This window comes from Salminus brasiliensis, chromosome 20 (genome assembly GCF_030463535.1).
Source record: "Salminus brasiliensis chromosome 20, fSalBra1.hap2, whole genome shotgun sequence".
Taxonomy (NCBI): domain Eukaryota; kingdom Metazoa; phylum Chordata; class Actinopteri; order Characiformes; family Bryconidae; genus Salminus; species Salminus brasiliensis.
In genome coordinates, this window is record NC_132897.1 from 30372700 (window position 1) to 30396642 (window position 23943).

At 37.7% G+C, this 23943-nt stretch overlaps 1 protein-coding gene across 9 annotated transcripts in view; it reads left to right on the forward strand.

Annotated features, from left to right (window-relative positions):
* The window catches only part of LOC140542395 (ankyrin-1-like), a 106692-nt gene that overhangs the window by 46309 nt on the left and 36440 nt on the right, over window positions 1–23943 (forward strand). For 5 of the 9 annotated variants that reach the window (XM_072665336.1, XM_072665337.1, XM_072665342.1 and 2 more), the window contains 24 exons: window positions 5511–5612; window positions 9359–9457; window positions 9596–9694; window positions 9819–9917; window positions 10118–10303; window positions 10547–10645; window positions 10730–10828; window positions 11153–11251; window positions 11745–11942; window positions 12070–12168; window positions 12632–12730; window positions 13642–13740; window positions 13905–14102; window positions 14566–14664; window positions 15545–15643; window positions 16400–16597; window positions 17496–17594; window positions 17896–17994; window positions 18077–18175; window positions 18412–18504; window positions 19438–19510; window positions 19675–19695; window positions 22904–23000; window positions 23264–23342. In XM_072665336.1, the coding sequence (XP_072521437.1) occupies window positions 5511–5612; window positions 9359–9457; window positions 9596–9694; window positions 9819–9917; window positions 10118–10303; window positions 10547–10645; window positions 10730–10828; window positions 11153–11251; window positions 11745–11942; window positions 12070–12168; window positions 12632–12730; window positions 13642–13740; window positions 13905–14102; window positions 14566–14664; window positions 15545–15643; window positions 16400–16597; window positions 17496–17594; window positions 17896–17994; window positions 18077–18175; window positions 18412–18504; window positions 19438–19510; window positions 19675–19695; window positions 22904–23000; window positions 23264–23342 (2631 nt within the window). Of the gene's footprint in view, window positions 1–4926; window positions 4985–5510; window positions 5613–9358; window positions 9458–9595; window positions 9695–9818; window positions 9918–10117; window positions 10304–10546; window positions 10646–10729; window positions 10829–11152; window positions 11252–11744; window positions 11943–12069; window positions 12169–12631; window positions 12731–13641; window positions 13741–13904; window positions 14103–14565; window positions 14665–15544; window positions 15644–16399; window positions 16598–17495; window positions 17595–17895; window positions 17995–18076; window positions 18176–18411; window positions 18505–19437; window positions 19511–19674; window positions 19696–22903; window positions 23001–23263; window positions 23343–23943 lie in introns of all 9 variants that reach the window. The other 4 variants (XM_072665341.1, XM_072665339.1, XM_072665338.1 and 1 more) reach the window with 4 other exon arrangements.

The window sequence follows — 23943 nt, forward strand, 5'->3', positions numbered from 1 at the left end:
AGGATGCATTTATGCACATGTTTTTGTGTGCTCTATATGGCAAGCTGCTGTTCTATGCATTTCAGGACAGTCAATGCATGTCAGCATTACACACATGTCTGCAGGGATATGGTGGAAGTCAAGATCAATAGCTGCTGTGGCGTTTTCCTGTAGGGTTTTTACTGTCGTTCGTTCTCAACGGGCATTTGTTCTCAACGGGCATTGGTTCTCAAGCATGGTGCATCTTTTCATGTCAAACTAGGAACTGATTTTGTCAAAGATATAGCATTTTAAAATGGTTTGCTGCTTCATCTGGTTCTCTTTTCCTTTCCATGCTCCTGTCTTCTACTTCTGCATGTTCACATGTTCCTTGGTCCTGGTATATTACACTCAGACACATTTGTTTTCTGTTTTGCCTCTATAATTTGAACAGACAGGAATCTCCCGGGTTTTAAATTTGGAACTACGTATCTGTCTTGTTGTCTTTCTTCTTCTCTGTCTCTCTGTTATTGTGCCTTTGTCCCTCTTGCCCTCCATCTTTTTTTTCATGTACACATACCTACATAGATATACAGTATGTACACATTGTACATATACATGCATGCCCACAACCCCACACATACAAGCTCTCACACACATTAAAATACATACACTCACACTGAACACACAAACACACTGCAGTGTACCTCCTTAGCGGTGATGTCATCCTGTCTGCCGCAGCACTGGTGCACTGAGAGATGGGAGGAGAGAGAGAGTGACAGAGAGAGAAAGAGAAAGAGAAAGAGAGAGAGAGGGAATAAGAGGAAAAGAGAGTGAGAAGAGAGTGAACGTGGCTGAATAAGAAGGATTAGTTAGAGTAATATGATCTGTAGAAGGGGATTCTGAGAAGACTTAGTAAGATTAAGACGGGAAGCAAATGTTAAGAATTTCCTCAGATCAGTATTTTTATAACATTAAAAAGTCATGATTTGCTACATAGTATATCAAGCACAAGTCTCACCACTCAGGGTCTACTCTAATTACACTGGATTATTGTGCTGATTACTAATGTCTTGTATCTTGAACAAGACAGCTGGCACACAATATAAGATGCATTAAGCATGTATACCAGCAAAGATCCCACAATATTCTAACTCTGTAACAAGCCTTTTATGGTGCTACGAGTGGCATAGCGGTCTAAGGTGCTGCTACTGTGGCCCAGGGTTTAAATCCCAAGCCGTGCAGTTTTGCCGTCAGGGACATCAACCCCTCTCCAGGAGGGTAGATGGCGCTCTCTCCCCTCATCATTCTTAAAGCGTTATTGGCCTGCATATGTGTCGATTGGTTAGTAAGATGGAGCTGGGGACCCGGTGCTTTTCTCTGAGCGTGTCGGCTGCCTATCATGCACATGTGTTAGAAGAGAGATGTTAAACCCTCACCCTTGATCTACCGTTGTTATGGCAAAGTTATTGCCATTTATTAAACTGTCTAAATTCCATTGTCGTCTACAATGCAGTCCCACCAAGCATAGCTTTCTGAACTGCAACCTCAATGCTATGTATGAATTCAGGACTGCCAGCTTTTGCTAATTTTCTTTTGGTTTCGGGCAGGTCCAGCCCTGAATGATTGGGGTGGGAGGAGGTGTGTGGGTTTATTGTTTTCTTTTTGTTTTTGTATTACTTTTTGGTTCATTAGAATTACTAGAAGGCCATTAGCAATAGAAAACCCCCATCACCAGTCCAGAGTGTGCTTAATAAGCAAAATCTGAAGCTGTAGCTATAGGTAACTTTATCAGTAGTTTACTTTTTTCAGGGTTTGTTTTGGGGGGGGTAGTTAAAAATGTGTGGTAAATGGCAAATGTGGCCTGAAAACATGACATTATAGCTAATTCTGTGAGTCTTACAACCTTACAAATGTGTGAGAGTAGACAGCACTGTAAACTTTAAACTAAAGTTAATCAGATGAATTTGCACCATCCTTGAAAGTATAGAAAAATAAGAAAAGAGTCTTACATCAGGCAAAAACAGGTAGCCAATATTGAAATGCCATCATGATAATACTTTCTACTTTTTTCTGTCTTTAGTTTTTTTTTAGGTACCTCCCCTATGTACTGTAAGTATGTTACATTAATCCAATGAGAAAAATTAAAGTCAACATTTTAAACATTTGAACTGTGAATCTGAAGAGAAATCTCCTAATGCACTGGATATGATATAAATGAAAGGTTTTAGGCCCAGAATTAGGTGCGGTCTAATAGATGGCTTATGCCGCCTTATCTTGTGCAGCCACATGCCCTCATGCTCTGACGTAAACAAACACATGAAGGCTTCTTTTCCAAATAAGCGTCTTCAAAACCATGTTTTAGCAAACATGTTAATCTGTGTTTACCTTTCAAACTGTTGGACTCCTAATGAGTAAGGCTTATGACATAAGATATGTATATGTTGCTCTTCATGCAAGTTTGATTCAACCACACATGTACTTTATACATATACATAGCCATATTTCCTTTCTTACACTATATGATATAATGTTATTTTAAAAATAACATTAAAATACACATTTCAACAGACACAAGCCACTAGTTAACATACTTTGTTTATTTGTTTTGGGGTCTTTAAGTAGACAAGAAAAAAGGCCTAAAATGTTTAATAAGAGGACATAAAGAGATTGGTTAAAGGTATTGTTAAAGAATGAGAGAGAGCACAGAGGTTTGACTAGGTTTCCATTAAATATGGCCCCAGCAGCCTACCATGCAAGCTCTTGTAAAATGGCCATTCATTTGTATGTTTACATGCTCTTGGGTGTGCCCGTGTACCATCACCATGGTTTATATTATTCATTTTGTATTGCTTAAAAAGTTGTAAGAAAGTTGTTGCAATGTATCATGCGTATGGGAGCAATTCTTTCAGACCTAAAAAAAAGAGTAAATGATAAAAAAAAGATAAAACTTGCAATTTTAAATATCAGCTTTTCTCCAACGAGTTCTCTTATGACAGTATAATCTCCAATATTGTCCTGGTCTAAGTATTCAATTTCATGATAATTTCATTTCTTATGGTACCTGCCAGATTTGAAAACTGCAGAGCATCGATTTTTATATTGAGGTATTCAGTAGCATATTTCAGTACTCAGTAGCACATGAGTACTCAGCATCCGTGAGACATTTAGAATGATTGCGGGTGATTGAAAGGCCCTCTTTGTGTTTGCATTTTGAATGAATGTATAAAGAACTCTTTTGTAATCAAGGCATTGGCATTCCCATCATTATGTAAATGTGAATGAGAACTGTACAGATGGAGTTTGTATTCCATACATCATTGTACATTTGTAGAAAACACAACTTCCTTTTTGGAATATATGTATCAAACTCACATAAAACCATAGAGATTCTAGAGATATTTGTCTAAACTAACCTCTAAGCACAAGGTGTTATGCTATGTGATATGCGAGCCATTGGCAGGCAAACATACAGATTTGGCACATCCAAATGAGAAAGGGCAGATGAGTGGCCTCAAATACGTACAGTTGCATAATTGGAAACGGCCGTGGTGTGAAATTGAAGTAAGCTGCGATAAGCTGGCTTGTTTGTACTAAGAAAAATTTGCATCTACATAATCCTGTGCACAGAGGCCTTAGAGCTGTGGGGCCTTCATACAGAATCTCCAGAAAAGGGCAGTGGTGAGCACATGCAGCTGATTTGCCAGTGATACAGTACTCATGGCCCTTTATTCTCACCATTCATGCATATTCCAATAGGTCATGCAGTGTTGGTTACAAGTGCCCCCCTTACCCTTCAAAAATACACACGCACACACAAACACACACAAAGCCAGGGTTTTAGCTCTTCTCTTTGATCTTCAGAATGTAAACGTGTGTGTGTGCACACATGTGTTTGTGTGAAGCTGTGCTGGTGTGTGGTGCTTCTTGCTGTGGGGCGTGCATGGCAAATGTTCACTTCCCCAAGCCTGCAGGAGTCCTTAAAGCTGTCCCAGGGAAACCTCTCCACAAGATTTGCTGCTTCAGGCTCATGCAAATAGCTCCTTTTTAATCCTCTTGCTTGCACTCTTTCTCTCTCTTTCTTATCCTCTCTCTCTCTCTCTCTCTCTCTCTCTCTCTCTGTCTTTCTCTCTCTCTCTCTCTTGCGTGCATGTTCACAGTCTCTCTGCCAGTTTCAGCAGCTCTCCTCCCTTCTCTCCACTGTGTTACACCAGTTTGGTACATGCCTGCTAATTTTCTTATTCTTTCTCTCTGTGTGTTTATTTGAGTGATAATGCAGTCAATTTTGACCTGGAGAGAAAACAACAGTTCGAGAGAAATTCAATGTTTAAAGTTTAAACAAAGTCATTCAGAGTGGTTTGGTGGGAATGCTCTGTCCTAGAAAGACGTAATGTATTTGCGTTGCAGACATCGCAATCCCTGGTTACTATCACCACCTCTGTAAAAAAAAATTAAATGTACAAATAAAATGACCACTCTGAATGAATCTCAACAATGAAACAAATTGGTGGGTGTTAAATAGAGGATTGACTGTTTAGATCCAATGGATCCAAACAAGGCAGATGAACACATTACTTAGATAAGAGAAAACATTTAATGTTTACACATATTACACATTGTATTGCTTTTTCAGAATGTTTTCTATTCTGTTTTCGATTCCAACTTCCAAATGTTTGTTTTGTTTTTGCCAATGTTCCATTTTAACAGGTCCTGACTCAGTTTTCACTCTTGTATGACCACCTGAGCTCACAGTGTAGGCTACTAATGTAACTTTTCTTTCAGAATGCAGCGACATGTCACTATTATTATTGTGCTTGCTAAAAAGTTATTTGTCAATTTTACATAGAAAATGGTGGTTGATTCGAAGAATGGATACTAGAAAGGATACTATTGTATTTACTTGCTTGACTAAAAGTGAACATTTAAAATGCGTTATGTGTTATATTTACATTTACCATAAACAAACAGGCCAAATGGGCCTCAGACATGCTGTTGCTCCGAATCAGTATGGGACACTATGGATACTGTAAGTAGCACCCAGACCTTTCCAGTGTGGTGAAGTCTGTTTACTGGCTGTAACGTCTTTAATTTATATGATTTTCTGTGTGGTGTCTTTGCCATAGTCTTTCAGAAAAGCCTCAAGTCATTCTGAAAGCGTCTTGTGTTGTGTTGGTGCACCGCTGTCATGTTTAACACGTTGTCCTAATGTGATAAATGGAGATGATCACATGTCTTAACTGCAGCATTCAATTCTAATTTATTATTTATTTGTATTTGTTTCTTTGCTTGTATATTGTTATGTCTTATTTTTCAGTTTTGTGTAATTTCAGTGAACACTAAATGTTATGTAATGGGACACCACGTCATAAATGTTCTACCACAGAATATGTCAAATGACTAGATGGTCTGCGCATATGAGTTGTCCTTTTGGATGTGTGTGTGTTTGCCATTTCGGAGGCTAAAATGTGATCCCTTAATTATCACATTAGTTATACAAGTAATCTCACTCTCTTTCCTCCCACCTCTCTGTATGTCTTTATATCTTATCTTAGGCTGATGCTGCCACCAGTTTCCTACGTGCTGCCCGCTCAGGTAACCTGGACAAGGCTCTGGACCACATAAAAAATGGCATAGACATCAACACAGCCAATCAGGTGAGCTACAGCCATCCTCCTCTGTCCAAGTGTAACCCTTAGACGACAATATTTTTTGATTCAATAAATCCTTTCACTGAAGCACACAACCCAACCTGTTAATCATTAAGGCAGGCAAAATGGCAAAAATATAGCATTATATTGCAATACATGTTTTACAATATTTACTTCACAGTGGCATAATACTTATAGACTATCATACACCTGTTGCTTGTTTCTGTTTAATACATGTACTTGTTTAGTGTTCTGCAAGTACTAATAATACCCATGACATGCTCAGAAAAACTGCATCATGACTTTGTCCATCATAATCTTAATAACATATCAACATATTGCTTATCCTTATCTAAAAAAAAGCACACTCAACATTCTCAGGTTTATAATATTCATCAGTTCTAGACATTTCTCCACAGGCTTGTACATTTCACTCTATTTGCTGCTAAATATTTCAGTGTGTTGCATCGCTGAATAAGTGCAGTGGTGGAATACTGAAATCCAGTGAGTGAATTAAAGTAGTGAGGAGTGCAGCAGCATAAATCAGTGCTGAGTCACGAGCATGTGAATGGATATGACTGTTACTGCCGAGACATAAAGCTACTCTGATATTCAAGCTCCATTTTGCAAATGGGATATCCAGTGTTGGCCAGGTCTGAGTCATACTCAACTTCAGTGAACCATCTGTCTCAAGTGCTCTGGAGCTCCAGACAAAATTCATACCAGCTATTCGTTTTCAGTGGCAGGTTGTTTGAGGTGGAGTTTGACTTACAGCAGACAACATCTGCTGTAAAATGATCAGTGCATTCTTAATAAATACTGCAGTGCATTTGTAATGTGGGATGGAAATACGCCAGACATACAACACATACACGTAGCTATATGCATATTTTGAGTTCTTAATGATTGTGTAATTCATAGGAATCCAGTGAAATTCAGTGGGTAAACATACAGTTTAACAAGATGCATTTTTGGACACTGTATGTACACTGTATCTTCTCGTGGTCATGTTGTTTCAGTTGTTTACTTCCTTGCCAGAAGATTGGCTCTACACAAAACGATCTGTAATTGGTTGGATGCTTGTCAGATGAATGTCTCTGTCTAGAGTCAAAGTAGGTGGCTTTAGGCCACACTGAATGACAAAAAAACAAATTCTATGGATATAGCCTGATAGCCATAAGTGTAGTTGGTGTTGATGGAGACAAGCACTGAGCTGTATTATTAACAGGCTGATACCTCTCATGCACCCACTCAGCTGGTGAACAGGGAGTTTCCTTCTTTTTTTGCGTCATCAGGAGCCTTTTGAAACTTGTGTGTGATAACATGAAAACAGGGTGTGAGGGCATGTTTTATCACTGCTGTCCAGATACGCACCATCATTGAGACGTGCCAGGGGAAATGAGGGCGAGTGTGTGTGTGTGTTAGGGAGAAACAGAAAGAAAGAGAGAGAGAGATGCAATGCAAGTAGTGTGCACAATGCACTGTAATGTACAGTAGAATTTACAATAGCAGTGCAGTGATATTCATTATACCACCGTTTGTAATAGAGCTGATAAGGCTGATTAGCTAAACAACAATTATGTGGACATTGGGCAGTTATATAGAAACTGGCAGTGCATTATCGGTTCCCAAAAAGTTTCTAGAAGACAAGTGATTTAATTTCATAATCCAAATGAAAATGGAGAAAAAAACTGAAATTGAATGCATTGTCTGTAAGTAGATGAATTCCCGTACACTGGTGTGTGTGTGTGACTGTATTTATGAGTACGTATGTGGCCTTTTGCCTTCTTCCTCACTGTGACTTGTAAATGTCTTTGGTGGATCAGCACAAATCTGAAGAGCTTAGAAAGTGGGATGAAAATATACAGTCTCCTAATGAATCAAATGCTAAGCTGTAAGTACAGTGAGGTGCACAGCCAGACAGCTCCATGACAAGGCCCACAAGGATGCCTACTATAAATATGCTGATGAAGATGAAGCATTTGGACAGGCATAGATTTTATATTGTGACATGTTCGATCAAATGCCGCTTTGGTTAACAATACATGAAAGACAATGCTTGTTGTCAAAATGTCATCCACATCAACATTATTTGATTGACTGATCACTTCAGCCTTGTGTGTATCAAGTACTGTATGTGAATGAGTAAGTGAAGCACATGTACTTTGCAGAGTGTCTGTACCATTTGCTCCACTATGCAGCATTTACAGTAGGCTGCATTAGTATGCAGCTCACAGCTTGTAGCAGCACATGTGCTCAATGCAGCACCATAGTGAGTCTATCAAAGAATAAACTTTGCAGCCTCTTAAAACAACTGTTAGAATGGGAATTGCACGACTAATAAATACACATTGTACAATGAGTATATCAACAAGAACAGCCTAAGAATCAAATGAACTACATAGTCAAATCTGAAAAATAGAGGTAGATGATCATAGAAATACTGGTCATTAGTGATGATAATGATGAAAAATAAAAATTATGATGTTGGAAGTAATTCTGTTGGCAGTAATTGTGACATTATTTAAATGTTGTTAAAATAGTTAAAATTGTGTTCTACTAAAATAACTCTTGCCATTAAGAGACCCCTTCTGGTTGCATGCTTCCACTACAGCTGCTGAAAGTCAAGGCTGTGCAACATATCTCCGAAGAGGAAAAGGGAGTTTGATGTTAGGGCTGGGTAATATTTCAAAAGTCATATTACAGTTTTTTTTTCATGTCATCCTATAATGAAAATTATACTTTATATTATATTATATTATATTTTAATGGATTTCTTGCTGTTGAATACTACATCAGAATCCTGAAGGAAACAAAATGCTTATTCTGAAATACAAAATAAGTGGTTATCAAAATGTGATATTAGTAAAAAAATTATTACAATTACACAAATTTTTGTTGATTTTTTATTTTCAACATTTGACACATTTTAAAGGTTGTCCTCAATCAGTCAGCAGAAATAAAAAGATAAATGGCTCTTGGTTTTCCTCAAACTTTTTAACTTTTTACTTTTATGAAAAAACTGATTGCTACTCTTACAAATGAATGACAAAACTTATTCCTCTTCTTAGTGAGCACACTGCACCTAATGTCAGAAGTACCAATTGTTCAATCCGTTATTGCTAATGCCAAATTGAGAAACAGAATGTTATACACTTTGTAAAAAAAACTCTAGATTTTGGAGGGAAAAGGTTAGTTGGTCTTTTCTTGGGTATATGCCCATTCTATTCCAGTGTTTGTCATGTATAATTGTTACTGTAACTCATGTCTTTTCTTTCTCTATCCATCTTTTCCATGCTTGACCTTTTTCTGGTCTTTTTTTTTTTTTTTTTTTCTGTCTACTTCTTTTCTAACTTTTTTTTCTGATGGGGTGAGTGGTCTCCAGACTCAGAGAGGGGGATAATATTAGCGATGTGAGAAAGGTCCAACCTCACATGTCCTGTGTGGATGAAGGAAGGCTGTGTGAGGTTAGACCTATCCCACACGGCTTGTATTCTTCCCAGCGGAGAGACCACCGGCCTGCCATCCCAGTTCCATCCTAATTGCCATCGCCATCACTCTCTCAACATCATTGTCATTTCTTGATATTTTATATGACCTTGGCTGAAATATGCAGTTGAGAACCCGAGGTTGCTTTTCTTTTTGAATTCCAAGTGCGCCAGATTCTTGGGAATCTAGTTTTTTAGGAAACCTGACAGCACATAACAGAGCCTCCAGTGTGAGGTCTACTTTGTTCTCTCTCCCTTTCACAGAATGGACTCAATGGGCTACATCTGGCCTCAAAAGAAGGCCATGTTAAAATGGTGCTGGAACTACTGCACAATGGCATCGTACTTGAGACCACCACAAAGGTAAAGAAGCTTTGATTGATTAATGTTGAGTGGCGCTACAAGTACAAGTACTGAATGAAAATCACTCTCACTTTAAATGTGTGATTGTTTCTCTCACATTCTCCTTTTTAAAAACATTCTGTCTCTCTTCCTGTACAGAAAGGCAACACTGCCCTCCACATTGCTGCACTGGCCGGACAAGAGCAAGTGGTCACTGAGCTGGTTAACTATGGCGCTAATGTCAATGCCCAGTCCCAGGTTAGAGTTTCACAGACCCACATTAGTCTTAAGCCAACATTACAAAGGCTTTTCAGTGGTGAATAACTAATAACATGTCTAGCTTTTAGTTTTGTTCATTTTCATATGTGTTTGTCCACAACAGAAGGGCTTCACTCCCCTCTACATGGCAGCACAAGAGAATCACTTAGAGGTTGTGAAGTTCCTCTTAGAGAACGGAGCCAATCAGAGCATTCCAACCGAGGTAAAGCAGGTCTGATGTTGGCCTGTTGTAGGTAAAGTGTCCAACAGTGCTATGAGGAATAATTAACTCCCATTGCCGATCTTCACTGATTGTGCTTTATTCTGTACTTTCATTAACAATGAGCAGATAATAAAAATAGTAATAAAAAATAATAACCAGATGTGGGGTTTTTTTTGTCTTTTTTACCCGCCAACTTTTAGGACGGCTTTACCCCACTAGCCGTGGCTCTTCAGCAGGGTCATGAAAATGTGGTTGCCCTGCTCATTAACTATGGCACCAAGGGAAAGGTCCGTCTCCCCGCGCTGCACATAGCAGCGCGCAACGATGACACCCGCACTGCCGCTGTGCTTCTACAAAACGATCCGAATCCTGATGTACTCAGCAAGGTTTGTGTGTGTGTGCCTGTGTGCATCTCTTCTAGGGCGCTGGGCTAACTGTTACAACTCCCCTATCAACTCGCCTACATTGAATACATGAAAATAAAAAAATAAGACACCCTAAATTTGCAGTTCTGCCAACCAGTTATTTGCATTTCATTGTTCTACATTTATGAGACTAACTTACTTACTTTTTTCTTTGACATTGTACAGAGGTTTGACTAGCTTTTCATTTCCCATATCTCTTTGCAGACAGGGTTCACACCGCTTCATATTGCAGCACACTATGAGAACCTAAATGTCGCCCAACTGCTGCTGAACAGAGGAGCTAATGTGAACTTCACTCCCAAGGTATTTTCCTACAATGCATCCATAAACGTCCCACTGTATTCCAGTCTGTCTTTTGCACAGTACTGAAAGGTGTTTTTGTTTCAGAACGGGATTACACCTCTGCACATCGCATCCAGGAGAGGAAACGTGATAATGGTCAGACTTCTGCTGGACCGAGGAGCAACAATTGATGCTAAGACTAAGGTATTCTATAAATATATGCAAAAATAAAATAAAACAAATAATATATGCAGAATTGCAGTGTGAACCATGTATTTCCAAGTCTTTGTTGTATTTGCGACAATATATATGTAACTTATTAATTTTAGTAAAATAGATTTCAATTTTGGAAGTAGAATTAAATTTTCATGTCTTCTTATGTTATTCCTTTTTTTCTATCTTTTACTAACTATGTAAAGCTGCTTTGGGACAACAACAGTTGTAAAAAGCGCTATACAAATAAATTTTACTTTGACTTTGATTTAGAAATGTTGGTCTTTTAACCTAGTTTTTACACATTGCTTGTAGGATGAGTTGACCCCACTTCACTGTGCTGCCAGAAACGGGCATGTTAGGATTATTGAGATCCTGCTGGACCAAGGAGCCCCCATACAAGCCAAGACTAAAGTAAACATACAAATGTGTACAATCAAACTTATTTTTTGCCATTTTTTGCCTTGATCTTATGTGTTCTATCTTTATTACTGCCATATTGTTTCACAGCATTTCACTGCTAGTTGTAGACTTTTTATGTCACATATATAAAACCATACCATAAAACCATACCATAAAAATTGTTATATATCTTCAACATGTTCATGTGCAAAACCACCCAAAGAATAGTTTATACAATTAAAGTAGGAATGCGGAGAATGTATATATTTTTTGAAGAGATGTTTTGAAAAATTGTGTTACATAGAAGCTACACTGAGTAGACTAGTAATGCTGATGGAGGGCACAGTAGTGTAGTGTTGGGTGAAAGGACAGAGTACCACAAATGGGAGTTTGTACAGTGGTGAATATATTTACATTTGTCTAATGTAGTCATTATGTAAGGTTTTATTTAGCAAACTGTGCATGCCTTCATGTATGTCTGAAACTTTAAATGTTCTTTTTACAGAATGGTCTCTCCCCGATCCACATGGCGGCTCAGGGGGACCACATGGACTGTGTGCGACAGCTCTTGCAGTATAATGCTGAGATTGATGACATAACCCTAGACCACCTGACACCACTGCATGTGGCAGCGCACTGTGGGCACCACCGCATGGCCAAAGTTCTGCTGGACAAAGGAGCCAAACCCAACACCCGTGCACTGGTCAGTTTACATACACTTGCTTACACTGCAAATATGAATGTGTTTATTTTATGTCAATAAGAACTGTTCTGCAGGATTGTACATGGTTTACTTGTCACATCTAACCATGCTCTTGTGGTACATTTAGAATGGCTTCACGCCCCTACACATAGCCTGTAAGAAGAATCACCTCCGTGTGATGGACCTTCTTTTAAAACACTCAGCATCCTTGGAAGCTGTAACAGAGGTAACAGAAATATTGTCCTCATTAGAGATAAAACTGTGACATATTTTCACAGTAGGAAAATATAGTGCTGAATGTATTATAGAGTACAAGTACAATTTCTTTCTTTTAAATTCTATGTATGTTTGCATGCAAGTATTGAATATGTGTTTTGCTTTTTATCATCTTTATCCAGCAACATTATTGATTAAAATTTAATTTCCACAAAGTTTGCATTAATTAAAATGTATGTAATATTGTGCATTATGTATGTTCCACCATTAGGCCTATTACTGATACTAGCATTGGCATTGGCAACTCATAGTCTTTAGGTGTTACCTTACCCATGTGCCTATATCTATTTACAAAAACAAAAAACAAGTCATATTATTTAGCCTTAAGGTACACCTACCTGCACCTATATGCAACATGGTATCATACTTATCTCTACTAAACAGACAATCATTTTCTGTGAATGTATTTGTAGTCGGGGCTCACCCCACTTCATGTAGCCTCTTTCATGGGCCATCTCAACATAGTGAAGATCTTATTGCAGAAGGGAGCTTCCCCAAATGCCTCAAATGTGGTGAGTCAGATCAGATCATGACCTATGGTAAAACAAACGATCCATAGTGCACAAATTCAGCTGCTTATAATATGTATGTTTCAGCAGATAATCTCATCGAAAGCAGTAACAGTGCTGCAGGGAACTACAGTTTATTCCAGCTTACATTTAAAATCGAACCTTGCATTGCCTTTTAAAGCATTTTTAGAGTGATAAACTGATATTACCAATAAGATATTTCACATTTGATCAATTTATTTCAGATAACACACCTCAGCAGACCATTCTTGTTCTGTACTTTAGCTTCAGGGAGTTGAAAATGCAGTTGTAAAGGGACATGCCAAGTTAGCAGCCTAAGTGTTAGGCCTTTGGATAGTGAGGCCATCACTTGCTTGTCCATTAGGATGATGGATGAAACAGTGCAGTTAAAATGCATTGACAATATCCTACGCTTCACCAGAACTAGTGAATGGACGACATAGGACAGCCCACTCAGGGGAGCATTGCACAGTCTCAATCTCTGAGAAACACTCATAGCAGGAGTAGGAACAGTGTAGCCAACATTATGGAGCTTTAATGTTTTTGATGAAGGGATAAAAACTGTTAATCATATAGTTTTAAGTATGTGGACAACTTCACAGCATGGATGGGTTTTTTGTGTAACTGCAGCAAAAGCTAATTTACACTTTAGCACGTAGGGCTGTAAGAATGCAGGAATATTAATTATAGACATGGTTGTTGATTGTGGTTATTCAAGAAACAAAGATGGTTCGAATCCATTTTTGAAGGTCCGCTGTGGTGTCGTTAATAGATCATTGACTTTGAGCTGATAAGCACTTCCACACTTTTCCAGTTACCTGTATTGTCATGTTACTATAAATGTATGTTGTTAATTAATTAAGTGGAAGGTTCATTTGTTTATGTGTTTGTAGAAAGTGGAAACACCTCTGCACATGGCATCTCGAGCAGGTCACTGTGAAGTTGCAGAGTTTCTGCTACAAAATGCAGCTCCAGTAGATGCCAAAGCCAAGGTAAGTATGTCTATTTTGTATGTCCAGATTGCAGCATTTGCTAAACATTTCCTGATTTTCAAAGACAGTAAATTAATTTATGAAAAGTATTGATATTCATTCATTTACATTATTTTACATGCTATGAGCAATGAATGCTGAGCATACCTATATGCCTCTCTTAGGATGACCAGACATCATTGCACTGCGCTGCCCGCATGGGCCACAAAGAGCTAGTGAAGCTGCTGCTGGAGCACAAGGCCAATCCTAACTCCACCACCACGGCTGGGCATACCCCACTGCACATTGCTGCCAGGGAAGGACATACACAGACTGTCCGTATCCTACTTGATATGAATGCCCAGCAGACCAAGATGACCAAGGTAGACTTTGCCTTCAGTGTGTTTTTTAGAAGACTCAAGATTAATCGCTAACTACAGTGAACACCACTAGTCTACTAAGCATGGTGTTATTTGTGACTTTAAGAGAGATTCAACTGTTCAGATTACCGCACAACAAGACATTGCCACTGTCATAACAAGACCTCTTTAATGTACATTAATGGAGGGAGATTTTATTTCACACCATATTGGACCATTTAAACAGGTCCATTCATTATAAAATTTATACATACAAAGACAAGAACAACTGACATTTAAAAAAAAAAGGTCAAAAAAAAAAGAAAAAGAGGTTTTGATATGACAGTGACCATATGGTACTGTGCTAATGCTAACCCGACTACTGGAAACTTGATGCCAATTCACATAATCTTAAAATGATATTCAAATGCCTTTAAGGCCTGAATAATTTGACTTGAATTCTATGTTGCAAATGTTTTCTTTGCAGAAAGGCTTCACTCCCCTCCATGTAGCAGCAAAATATGGGAAGGTGGATGTCGCAGAGTTGCTTCTTGAAAGAGGGGCAAACCCAAATGCTGCAGGCAAGGTTTGTATTCACACACATACTTTCAGGAATCAAGGGATAAAGAAATGTTACTGGGCACATGGCTAAACTGTTTTTCATTCTGTTGACTTGATGTGTGTATTTCCTGTTTAGTAAATTGTTCATAATCACATTATTAAACCTTAAAATTGGAACAGAAATAACAATAATAACAACAACTCTTGTTATACATTGTACGTAGCAATGTATATCCACTATTTATTAGGAAAGCATAAAGATGCTATCTATTTCACCTTGTTTGGAAAACTTTCCTTGCCAAGTGTGTATTTAGGCAGTTTGACAGTTCCAATTTGAAACTGTCTCAGTCTGCCAACCTTTACTCCAGCAGTTCCTCAAAGAAACCAGTCCACGTGCCAGATAGCCTTTCACTGAAAGGGCAGCAGTAGCTGCTGGCTCAATCATGGTGACCAGCAGACTAAGCAAACACAAGGAACAAGAAGCATATGAAGAAGCATACTTGTGCATGACATGATCCATGCTTCAGTGAGAGCAAAAGAACTATATCTACTTATTGTTATGAAGCTTTGGTTGCATTCAGACATATGTGCATTAATGAGATTAGTTAGAGAGTATTGATGTTAGTTTACAAGTCCCACTCTGACTTACCCCAAAGGTATTCAGTGGAGCTCCATCACACCACAGAATGCAGCTCCATAGCTCCATAGCCCAATTCTAACATTGGGCATGGTGACCTTAGGCTCATGTGTGGCTGCTTCAGAGTGTCTCATTCTACTATCTCATTTTACTATCTTATCTGGATACTTTTGGACATATACTGGACATATAGTAACACATTAATGTTGTGAACTGACCCTAATGCTTGCTTATTGTTTTTTGCGTGCTTATTTTTTCTCTCATATAGAATGGCCTAACACCATTGCATGTTGCTGTCCATCACAACAACCTGGACGTTGTCAACTTACTGGTTAGCAAGGGCGGATCACCACATAGTGCAGCAAGAGTAAGTAGATCCTTTAGTGAAAGCCTTTAGTTTAACAGCTTACATGGAATTAGTACTTTGTCAGCATGGCTTATAATTAATGAAATACACTCTGTCGAGTAAATGGTGATAAAACCATGAGCCTGTTTAAATGGTTCTTTGCATTAGTGGAAATACTTTTGTATACGATTCTATATAAAACCTGTAATATAATGGTTCTATATAGCACAAAAAGGACTACATTCTAATCAAACAAATCAAAGAACCTTTAAGAACATCCAGTATGCAAACTGTAAGCCTACATTATCACATACACTTGCTTCAAGAATTGTTTACTATTAAGCTATGGAATATACATTATTTTCTCCATTTTACAGACCATAATATGTCATCCAACGTCTGAAATCACTGAAGAATGTTTTATTTGAGATTACATTACAACTTTAAGCAGTTTAAGTCAAGGGTGTGATGAGTTTTCATAATGCCAACTGGTGGATATCCATTATATGTTAGCTATATTAGCCTCATAGCTCCAAAGCAAACTTAACCTTAGCTGATCATTTATATTTGGCATGAAAGACAATTGTTTTTACCTTGGAGAATAACTTTAAATAGTGGGAAACATTAAAGAAATTGATGCCTAAGGGGAGTGCTTTGTCATTAAAGTGGCCACCTATTTCCATTTTTTATAAAAAAATTTTTTTTTTACAATTTTTATCACATCACATTGAATTGACACACTTAAATAATAACTAGTGTTGGTTTCTGCTCCCCCAGAATGGCTACACACCTCTACACATTGCTTCCAAGCAGAACCAGGTGGAAGTTGCCAGTAGCCTGCTGCAGTATGGTGCCTCCGCCAACGCTGAGTCATTGCAAGGGATCACGCCCCTGCACTTGGCCTCTCAGGAGGGTCGAGCAGACATGGTCTCTTTGCTCATTTCCAAGCAGGCCAATGTCAACCTGGGTAACAAGGCAAGTAATTTTTTCTCTGAATTTTCTATAATAATGTATATCTGATTGTGTCAAATAAAAACAGTATGTTTCCCTATGCTCTAATTGATGTGGTGGCTCAGTGGTTAGAGCACCGGGATATTGATAACAGGGTTGTGGGTTCGATTCCCGGGCTCGGCAAGCTGCCACTGTTGGGCCCTTGAGCAAGGCCCTTTACCCTCTCTGCTCCCCGGGCGCTGGAGTTGGCTGCCCACCGCTCTGGGTGTGTGTGTGTACTCACTGCCCCTAACACATGTGTGTGTGTGAGTGTGTGTTCACTACCAGATGGGTTAAATGCGGAGGACACATTTCGCTGTACAGTGTACACTGTAGTAGTTAACATAACTAGCCAAGCATTTGCATTTGCCACCAATTTTCATTTTTCTTTAAAACCCAATAATAACAATGAAATATTTTGCCAACCGTTTGCTTATGTAGCTAACTTGGCCATATACCTTGGACTGTTTATGGGTTTAATACATGATGTGGTCTTACATTTCTGTGACATTGCCTCCCTGTGGCAGGGAAATGTTCCTAAAGTTTATTTTCAGGGACTTTCCAGCATTTTAATTCACATACCCATACCCTTTAATTCACAATTTTCTTTGTTTGGCAAGTATGTGCAAAGTATGTGCAAAGTACCTTGTCAGGCCTCGTTATCGGGTCGCCGCCCACAGGCCCTAATAAGGACTTCTGCCTTGTTTGTGTTAATTTTGTGGTCTCCCCCGCCCCTTGTCCTTATTCCAGCATATCATGGAATAAGGACAATACAATGATGCACATCTAAGACTTAATCACCCATTAAAAAACTGTTTCATTTTCACTGTCTGTATCAGTGAGTAAAGACAAAAAAGTCAATATTTCTGTATTCTCTCTTCAGAGTGGCCTGACCCCACTTCACCTTGTTGCCCAGGAGGGTCATGTGGGCATTGCTGACATTTTGGTGAAGCAAGGCGCATCAGTATATGCCGCCACTCGGGTAAGATCTCACACTAGCTATGCCAAGGACTTTGGCAGCCATATAATTTGATTCAGTGGCTTGGCAAGAGGATAAATCTAGGGTGTGATCCAGTTCCTTTTCCTGCAGCAGTTGTAGAAGTCTGCCCACTCTTTATTTATTGGAGGAAAGGTTTATTAGTTGTAAATAAATTGTAAATATATGGTGCACTTTGGTCATTGTGGGTAAATACCAGAAAGCATACACCTATAGAATGATGCATAGATACTGAAATATGAGAAAAAACATCTCTTTTATGTGCTTTAATCTTGTCTCCTTTCAGATGGGCTACACTCCACTTCATGTGGCTTGTCATTATGGCAATATTAAGATGGTCAAGTTCCTTTTACAGCAGCAGGCCAATGTTAATAGCAAGACAAGGGTAAGCAGAAATATTTGGCGTTGTTATAATGTCAGTAATCATTTTAATGCAACATTAAATATTAACTTTCTTTCACACATAGGCGGGATATACCCCTCTTCACCAGGCAGCCCAGCAGGGTCACACTGACATTGTGACGCTGCTTCTGAAACACGGTGCACAACCTAACGAAATTACTACTGTAAGACCATAAACTTTTTAATTTATGTCAACTCTTTACTTTATTGTTCAAGTGGCCAATCATATTAAAAATATTAGCTCTTTAAAGAAGTCAGCGTCTTTAGTTACTTGTTTTGTTAAAATAAATAAAGATTACCATAGGACCTTGGTGATGTTTAGTACATGATATGTCAGATGGATAATAATTTAAAATTATGATATTTATATTAAGAAATGTAAAATTTTCTTGTCCTCCAGAATGGCACCTCTGCATTGGCGATTGCAAAGCGACTTGGATATATCTCTGTCATTGATGTCCTCAAGCTGGTTACCGAAGAAACAGTTACCATGGTGAGAAGAAGAAGCAGCTCAGTTTACACTGGTGTTTCCCAGGCCTATGCCTTGAGTAATCCTGCATTGTGCAGTTACAGAGTTCAGTAGTAGCCTTGGGACACCTCTGTCACATTTTATTCTGAATAATTTAATTCGTTATCACATTATGAAAATGGTCTTACTTTATTTAAAAGTGCATCATTTTATTATAATAGGCACATGCTATGTTCAAACCAAAATTTAAACCAATATTCAACTTTTCGAAAAGCATCTACCACACCTAGCATAACATTTCAGTAGCGTTCTGAAAGATATTGCTTTACGAAAATCTCTTTAACAAAACGCCTGTGAGAACAATTAAAGATAAGTTTAAAATTTTGGTATTAAGTGTGGAAAATTATACTGAAGCAATGGGAAGACCTAGGGAGTGTTTAAAACCTGCCAAATCTGGCCATTGAGAAATAAGAACTCAACCATACTCATGTACTCCAAGCTGTCATCCAAAAGAAGAGATATGCAACAAAATAGTCACCTAAATTTTGTTGATAAATACTTCAGAATGGAAAGAGACACTAATGTTTGTTCCATTAACATCTGAGTATATTTACTTGTCTGTCTTCCATTGTACTTTTTCTGATGTATACAAATGAACAAATCGCTTAGGTTTTTTATTAATATAACAATTAACAGAATTATTTTTATATAGAAGATGTAATACTGCTAAACCGTTTTTTTTTTATTTGAGAAATTGTCACTCAGGTTTGAAAGAGGTGGCAGGGAACCTGCTGGTAAATGTTAACCTGATGCCTGGTGTTTAAACTGTTATTAAGCCAAAAATAACTATTTTAAGAAACCTATAATCATATTTTTTGTTGTTGCACTAAACCATAACCAGTGTTGATGCTTTATTATGTATATGTAAGTATGACATTCTAAATATGTGCTTCTTAGACCACCACTGAAAAACATCGAATGAGTTTCCCTGAGACAGTTGATGAGATCCTGGATGTTTCTGAGGATGAAGGTAAACGTGTGCTTTTATTTATTTTTTATTAATACTTCATTAATGATCATCAGGATGTGTTACATTTGTATATATTTTTTGTATTCTTTGTAAAGAAAGGGCAAAAAAACAACTAAAGGACAGTTTTTAAAGAACTTAAATTGTGCTCCTCTTGCTTTTCCTAGGAGTTGCACAGCTAACTCTAGGTATGGATGTCTATCCTCTCTATCTTCTGTGTGTAGTGACCATTAATTGTTATGCCATTTTGAGCACAAAATCAGACATAACAAACTTGTTCTCACTCACATTCTCACTCTTGTGATAGTGATGATGGGTGTACCACCAGCATGTATCCATCAATAGTCATGTCAATAACTTCTCTTTCCTTGCACATGTCTAACGTTTATCCCTAACCTGACCTCTACTACTAATCTAATCTACTCTTCCACTAATCTACTCTCTTCCTTCAGCCTTGCAGTTTTTTCACCTTTGTCACTATTAATAGTTTTCAGGAATTTACCAACGTTTCTTTCTGTGGGTAATTTTGAATTTTTGGAGTCTCATCTTGTTAACTTAACAGAAGGTGAATTGTAATGAACTTGAAGAAACTCATATTTACACCCCAAATCAGTGATGCAAAACAAGTTAACATAACATAAACCAATAAATTGATTTATGAAAAAGTATCGTACTGAATATATGAATTTAAAAGTATGAACATTTGTTGTGTTAAAATTAATGTCTCAGATCTGCTTCAGTCTTACATTTTCATTAATCATTCTGTACCACGTCGCTACTGATCAGTCATCTATGTCCACAAGAAATAGACCTGGTAACTTGGAGAGGGAATATGATGCGTGGTGTGTAAAACGAGCTGTAGGGTGCACGACAGTCATAATATATTTAGTTCCTGGTGTAGTTAACCGACAGCTTATCACCACTGATGTAAATTTAGAAGATGTCATCGACTGATGAACAGAATGTTGAACAGACATTTCCCTGTTTTATATTATCATGGCATATGCAGTCCCATATTCTCAGCTCAGCACAAAACAAAAAGCCCACTTATGTAAAAACTATTTTTACAAGGCAGAAATGAAGCTTCTTCATGGATTTGTTATGTACAAACAACAATGGATTCCATTTAACTAACTTGGGTCGAGCTCAGGTAAGTGGGTTTGCAGCCGTCTCCAAATGCAATTTTAGAAATGCACCATTTGGTTTGATTTAAACTGTCCGATTTAAAATAACTGGAGTTAATAACATCGGTAGATACTGTTTATGGATTTCCTCTTTGGACTGTTTTGGAGATTGTAAATGTTTTATTCATTTTCAAAAGTGAATTTGCGTGTGAATGTATCTGTGTGACTGCCACACAACTCCCATCCACATGGAAATGGTGCACTCTGTTACACTGTGTGATGTGTGCTTCTTTTTAAAAAGAGGCTCTTATAAAAATCTAAATAAACATTTTCATGTAGATAATTATCTGAATGATTTTCTTTCTTTGAATCTTTTCACATACTGTATCTGTAACTACACATTGGTGTTGTATTCGAGTGACACAATCACTGCAGATTTTCCATTTAACTTTTCCATGAAATTCTTTTTTTTTTTTTTGGGAGATACAATCATATGCAGCAGTTTGAACACCCTGGTGACATTGCATAATCACCCTCTACAGACAAGATTGTAGATTGTTAGGTGTAATTACAGTTTATTTGCTTAAATGTAACATGGGGGGGGGGGGTTAATATAACTAAAGATAAGGATGATAGTTGTGTTTTTACAAAAATACAAGTTTGTTCTGGGGCTTTTTAAAATTATTCCTGGACCTTAGCACGCACCACACCTATTCAGAACTGTCTGTGCTGCACTGTTCTGTCTGTTTAATGTTTCATAATTTGCACTTAATGTTGTCTTTTGTATTGTATTGGTGTGCTGTTTTATTCTGCACCATGGTCCTGGAAGAACAGGATTTTGCTTCACTGTTACTCTGTTACTTTTTGGTTGTAACAACAATAAAGCCTCAGTATAATGGTCCGTTATAGATGCCTTGTAGATGACATTCAACTAACACACTGAATATCTATTAAACCTATCTCTATGCTGAATGATTGTCTGTTGAACGTAACCCTGCACCTAATCAAAACCCTAATCTTCACCTTAACATTGAATCAACCCCAAAACCTAACCATAACCCTAACCTTAACTTACACCTTAAAATGTAACCCTAAACCTAACCATAAATGGGTATGGTTAGGTTAGGGTTAGGTATATGGTTACTTTTAACAGACAATTATTTGCATTCAACTTAGAGTTCAGTTGCATTTAAGAGGCATGTAGTTGAATGTTAGCTGAGCATCTACAACCCACCCACAATGGACCATCCAGGTAATGCCTCTTTTACTGCAATTTGAAAACCTACAGAATGTGTAATTGGAACATGGGTGTGAAAACTTTTGCATATGACTGAGACAAACAGAGGATGGAAGGAAAACATTGTTATTGCGAAGATAATATCTGCAGTTAAATTCATTTTAGTGTGAAGTTTGTTCCACTAGTTATATGGCTATAATATTTAGCATCAATAGTAGTAATTACATGAGGACAAGTGACCTTGAATTCAACATTTATGCAGAATGAACTGTAGTACATCCGTTGTCGGGACTGACTGAGATAATAGTTTTGCAAAACATTTAGTCATTTTCTTGCATTCAGGCCTCATTTATGAGAATGTGGGCAGAACATAATTATTATAAAGCTTACTTAAGTGGAGTTGAGTGCACTACAACTTGTGAAGACCTCTCAAACTATCAAACTATCACCTGAAAGTTGTCAGAACAGCTTAGTCAGAACCTATTGATGCTTTCACTAATGAGGCTGACTGTATTTATAATGTGGTCACTGTGTCATGAACTCACTAACACTTGTTTCCCCACCTTTACAATTTCTCCCAAGATCAACATGTGTACCATTCTCACCTCACTTTCATGTCTAAAGCCTTATTGAAGCTGGATTCGTTTTGCATAATTATGTTTACATGATGAGACATTATTTTAATCCAGTATGAATTTACAATGTCCATAACTGTTGCAAGACATGACGTAACTGTGGAGTGAATAGTCTTCTGTAAATGGCTATACCCACTGTCCAGTAACATTAGTCCTGTGGTGTGTTGTTTGCAGCTATTATGTTTTAATCCATATTTGGTTATTTGTGGATATTACATATATGCTTTGTCCTGTGTGAAAGCCACAATTCTTAGAGATTACATTATTGAACATCCACTGTTAAAACTAATCCAGCTCAAGCAGGGCAAAGATAAATCATCTCTGTCATTTCTCAGTCCACTTTAAATTCTCTAACTATATTTTTGTCTCCCTTTTCTTTTCCTCACTCCCCTTGCGGCAGGCGAGGAGCTTCTGGGGACAGAAGGTGCCAGGTACTTGAGGATGGACGACATGAAGGACCATGATGAGGATTTCCTTTCCCACAAGCCAGTGCTAGAGTATGAGAGAGGGCCGCAGTAATGTTATTGGACATGCACATGTTGGACATGTTATTGGAAAAAAAGGCAGAGAACTAATACAGCAGAAGATAAGAATAAGAGTTACATATCCTGAAATCACAGGACTTCATTGACAATACTCCTGATTCACAATAGTGCTTGAATACAAGTCAAGCTGGAAAGCCAAGTGGTAAAATTAATAACCCCAGTTTAAATAATTTATTATAGTTTTACTTACTAGTTCTGTCTGCTTCCCTCAACAGAAACTACTCACCTGTTATTCCAAGGATTCCTTGTGTCTCCCCAGAAACTGTTATGCTGAAAGAGCATGAAATGGAACAGGTATTTATAAAAAATCTTTTAAAAAAATGTTTAGAAAATGATTACATTTCAAATTTGTTTGGTATTTTTTTTAAATACCTGAACTACACCAAGGAACAGTTAAAAATAATAATAATAATAATAATAAAATAACAAGAGTGTAAAATCCCCCCCCCCCCCCCCCCACCCACATTTTCTGTAGAAGTCCAGGGTTGACATATGACATTATGTGGCAACAAATGGGACTTGGTTTATATATCATCAAATAGAGTACTGGAAATGTACTTTATTTTAAGTCATACATGTCAGATTTTCCTTTACTTTTATTTTTTCAACATTTACCAATAACTTTGTAATCAGAGTGTCAAATTAGACAGAAAGCACACATCATTAGATTTAATTATCCTTTTTCCTCAAACTCCATTGTTACTTCATTGGAATGAGAGTAGTCATTCATAGTTTTCTGCAAAATAATTTACACTATAAAAAGCTTATGTGATGTATTTCTATTTAGTGTTGCAAAACAACAATACTAGTGTTAATTAAAAGTGTCAGAGGTGTATAAATATGTGGTGCACTTTGTACGGTTGTCTTAGTACTCTTCATCTTCTCATTTACATAC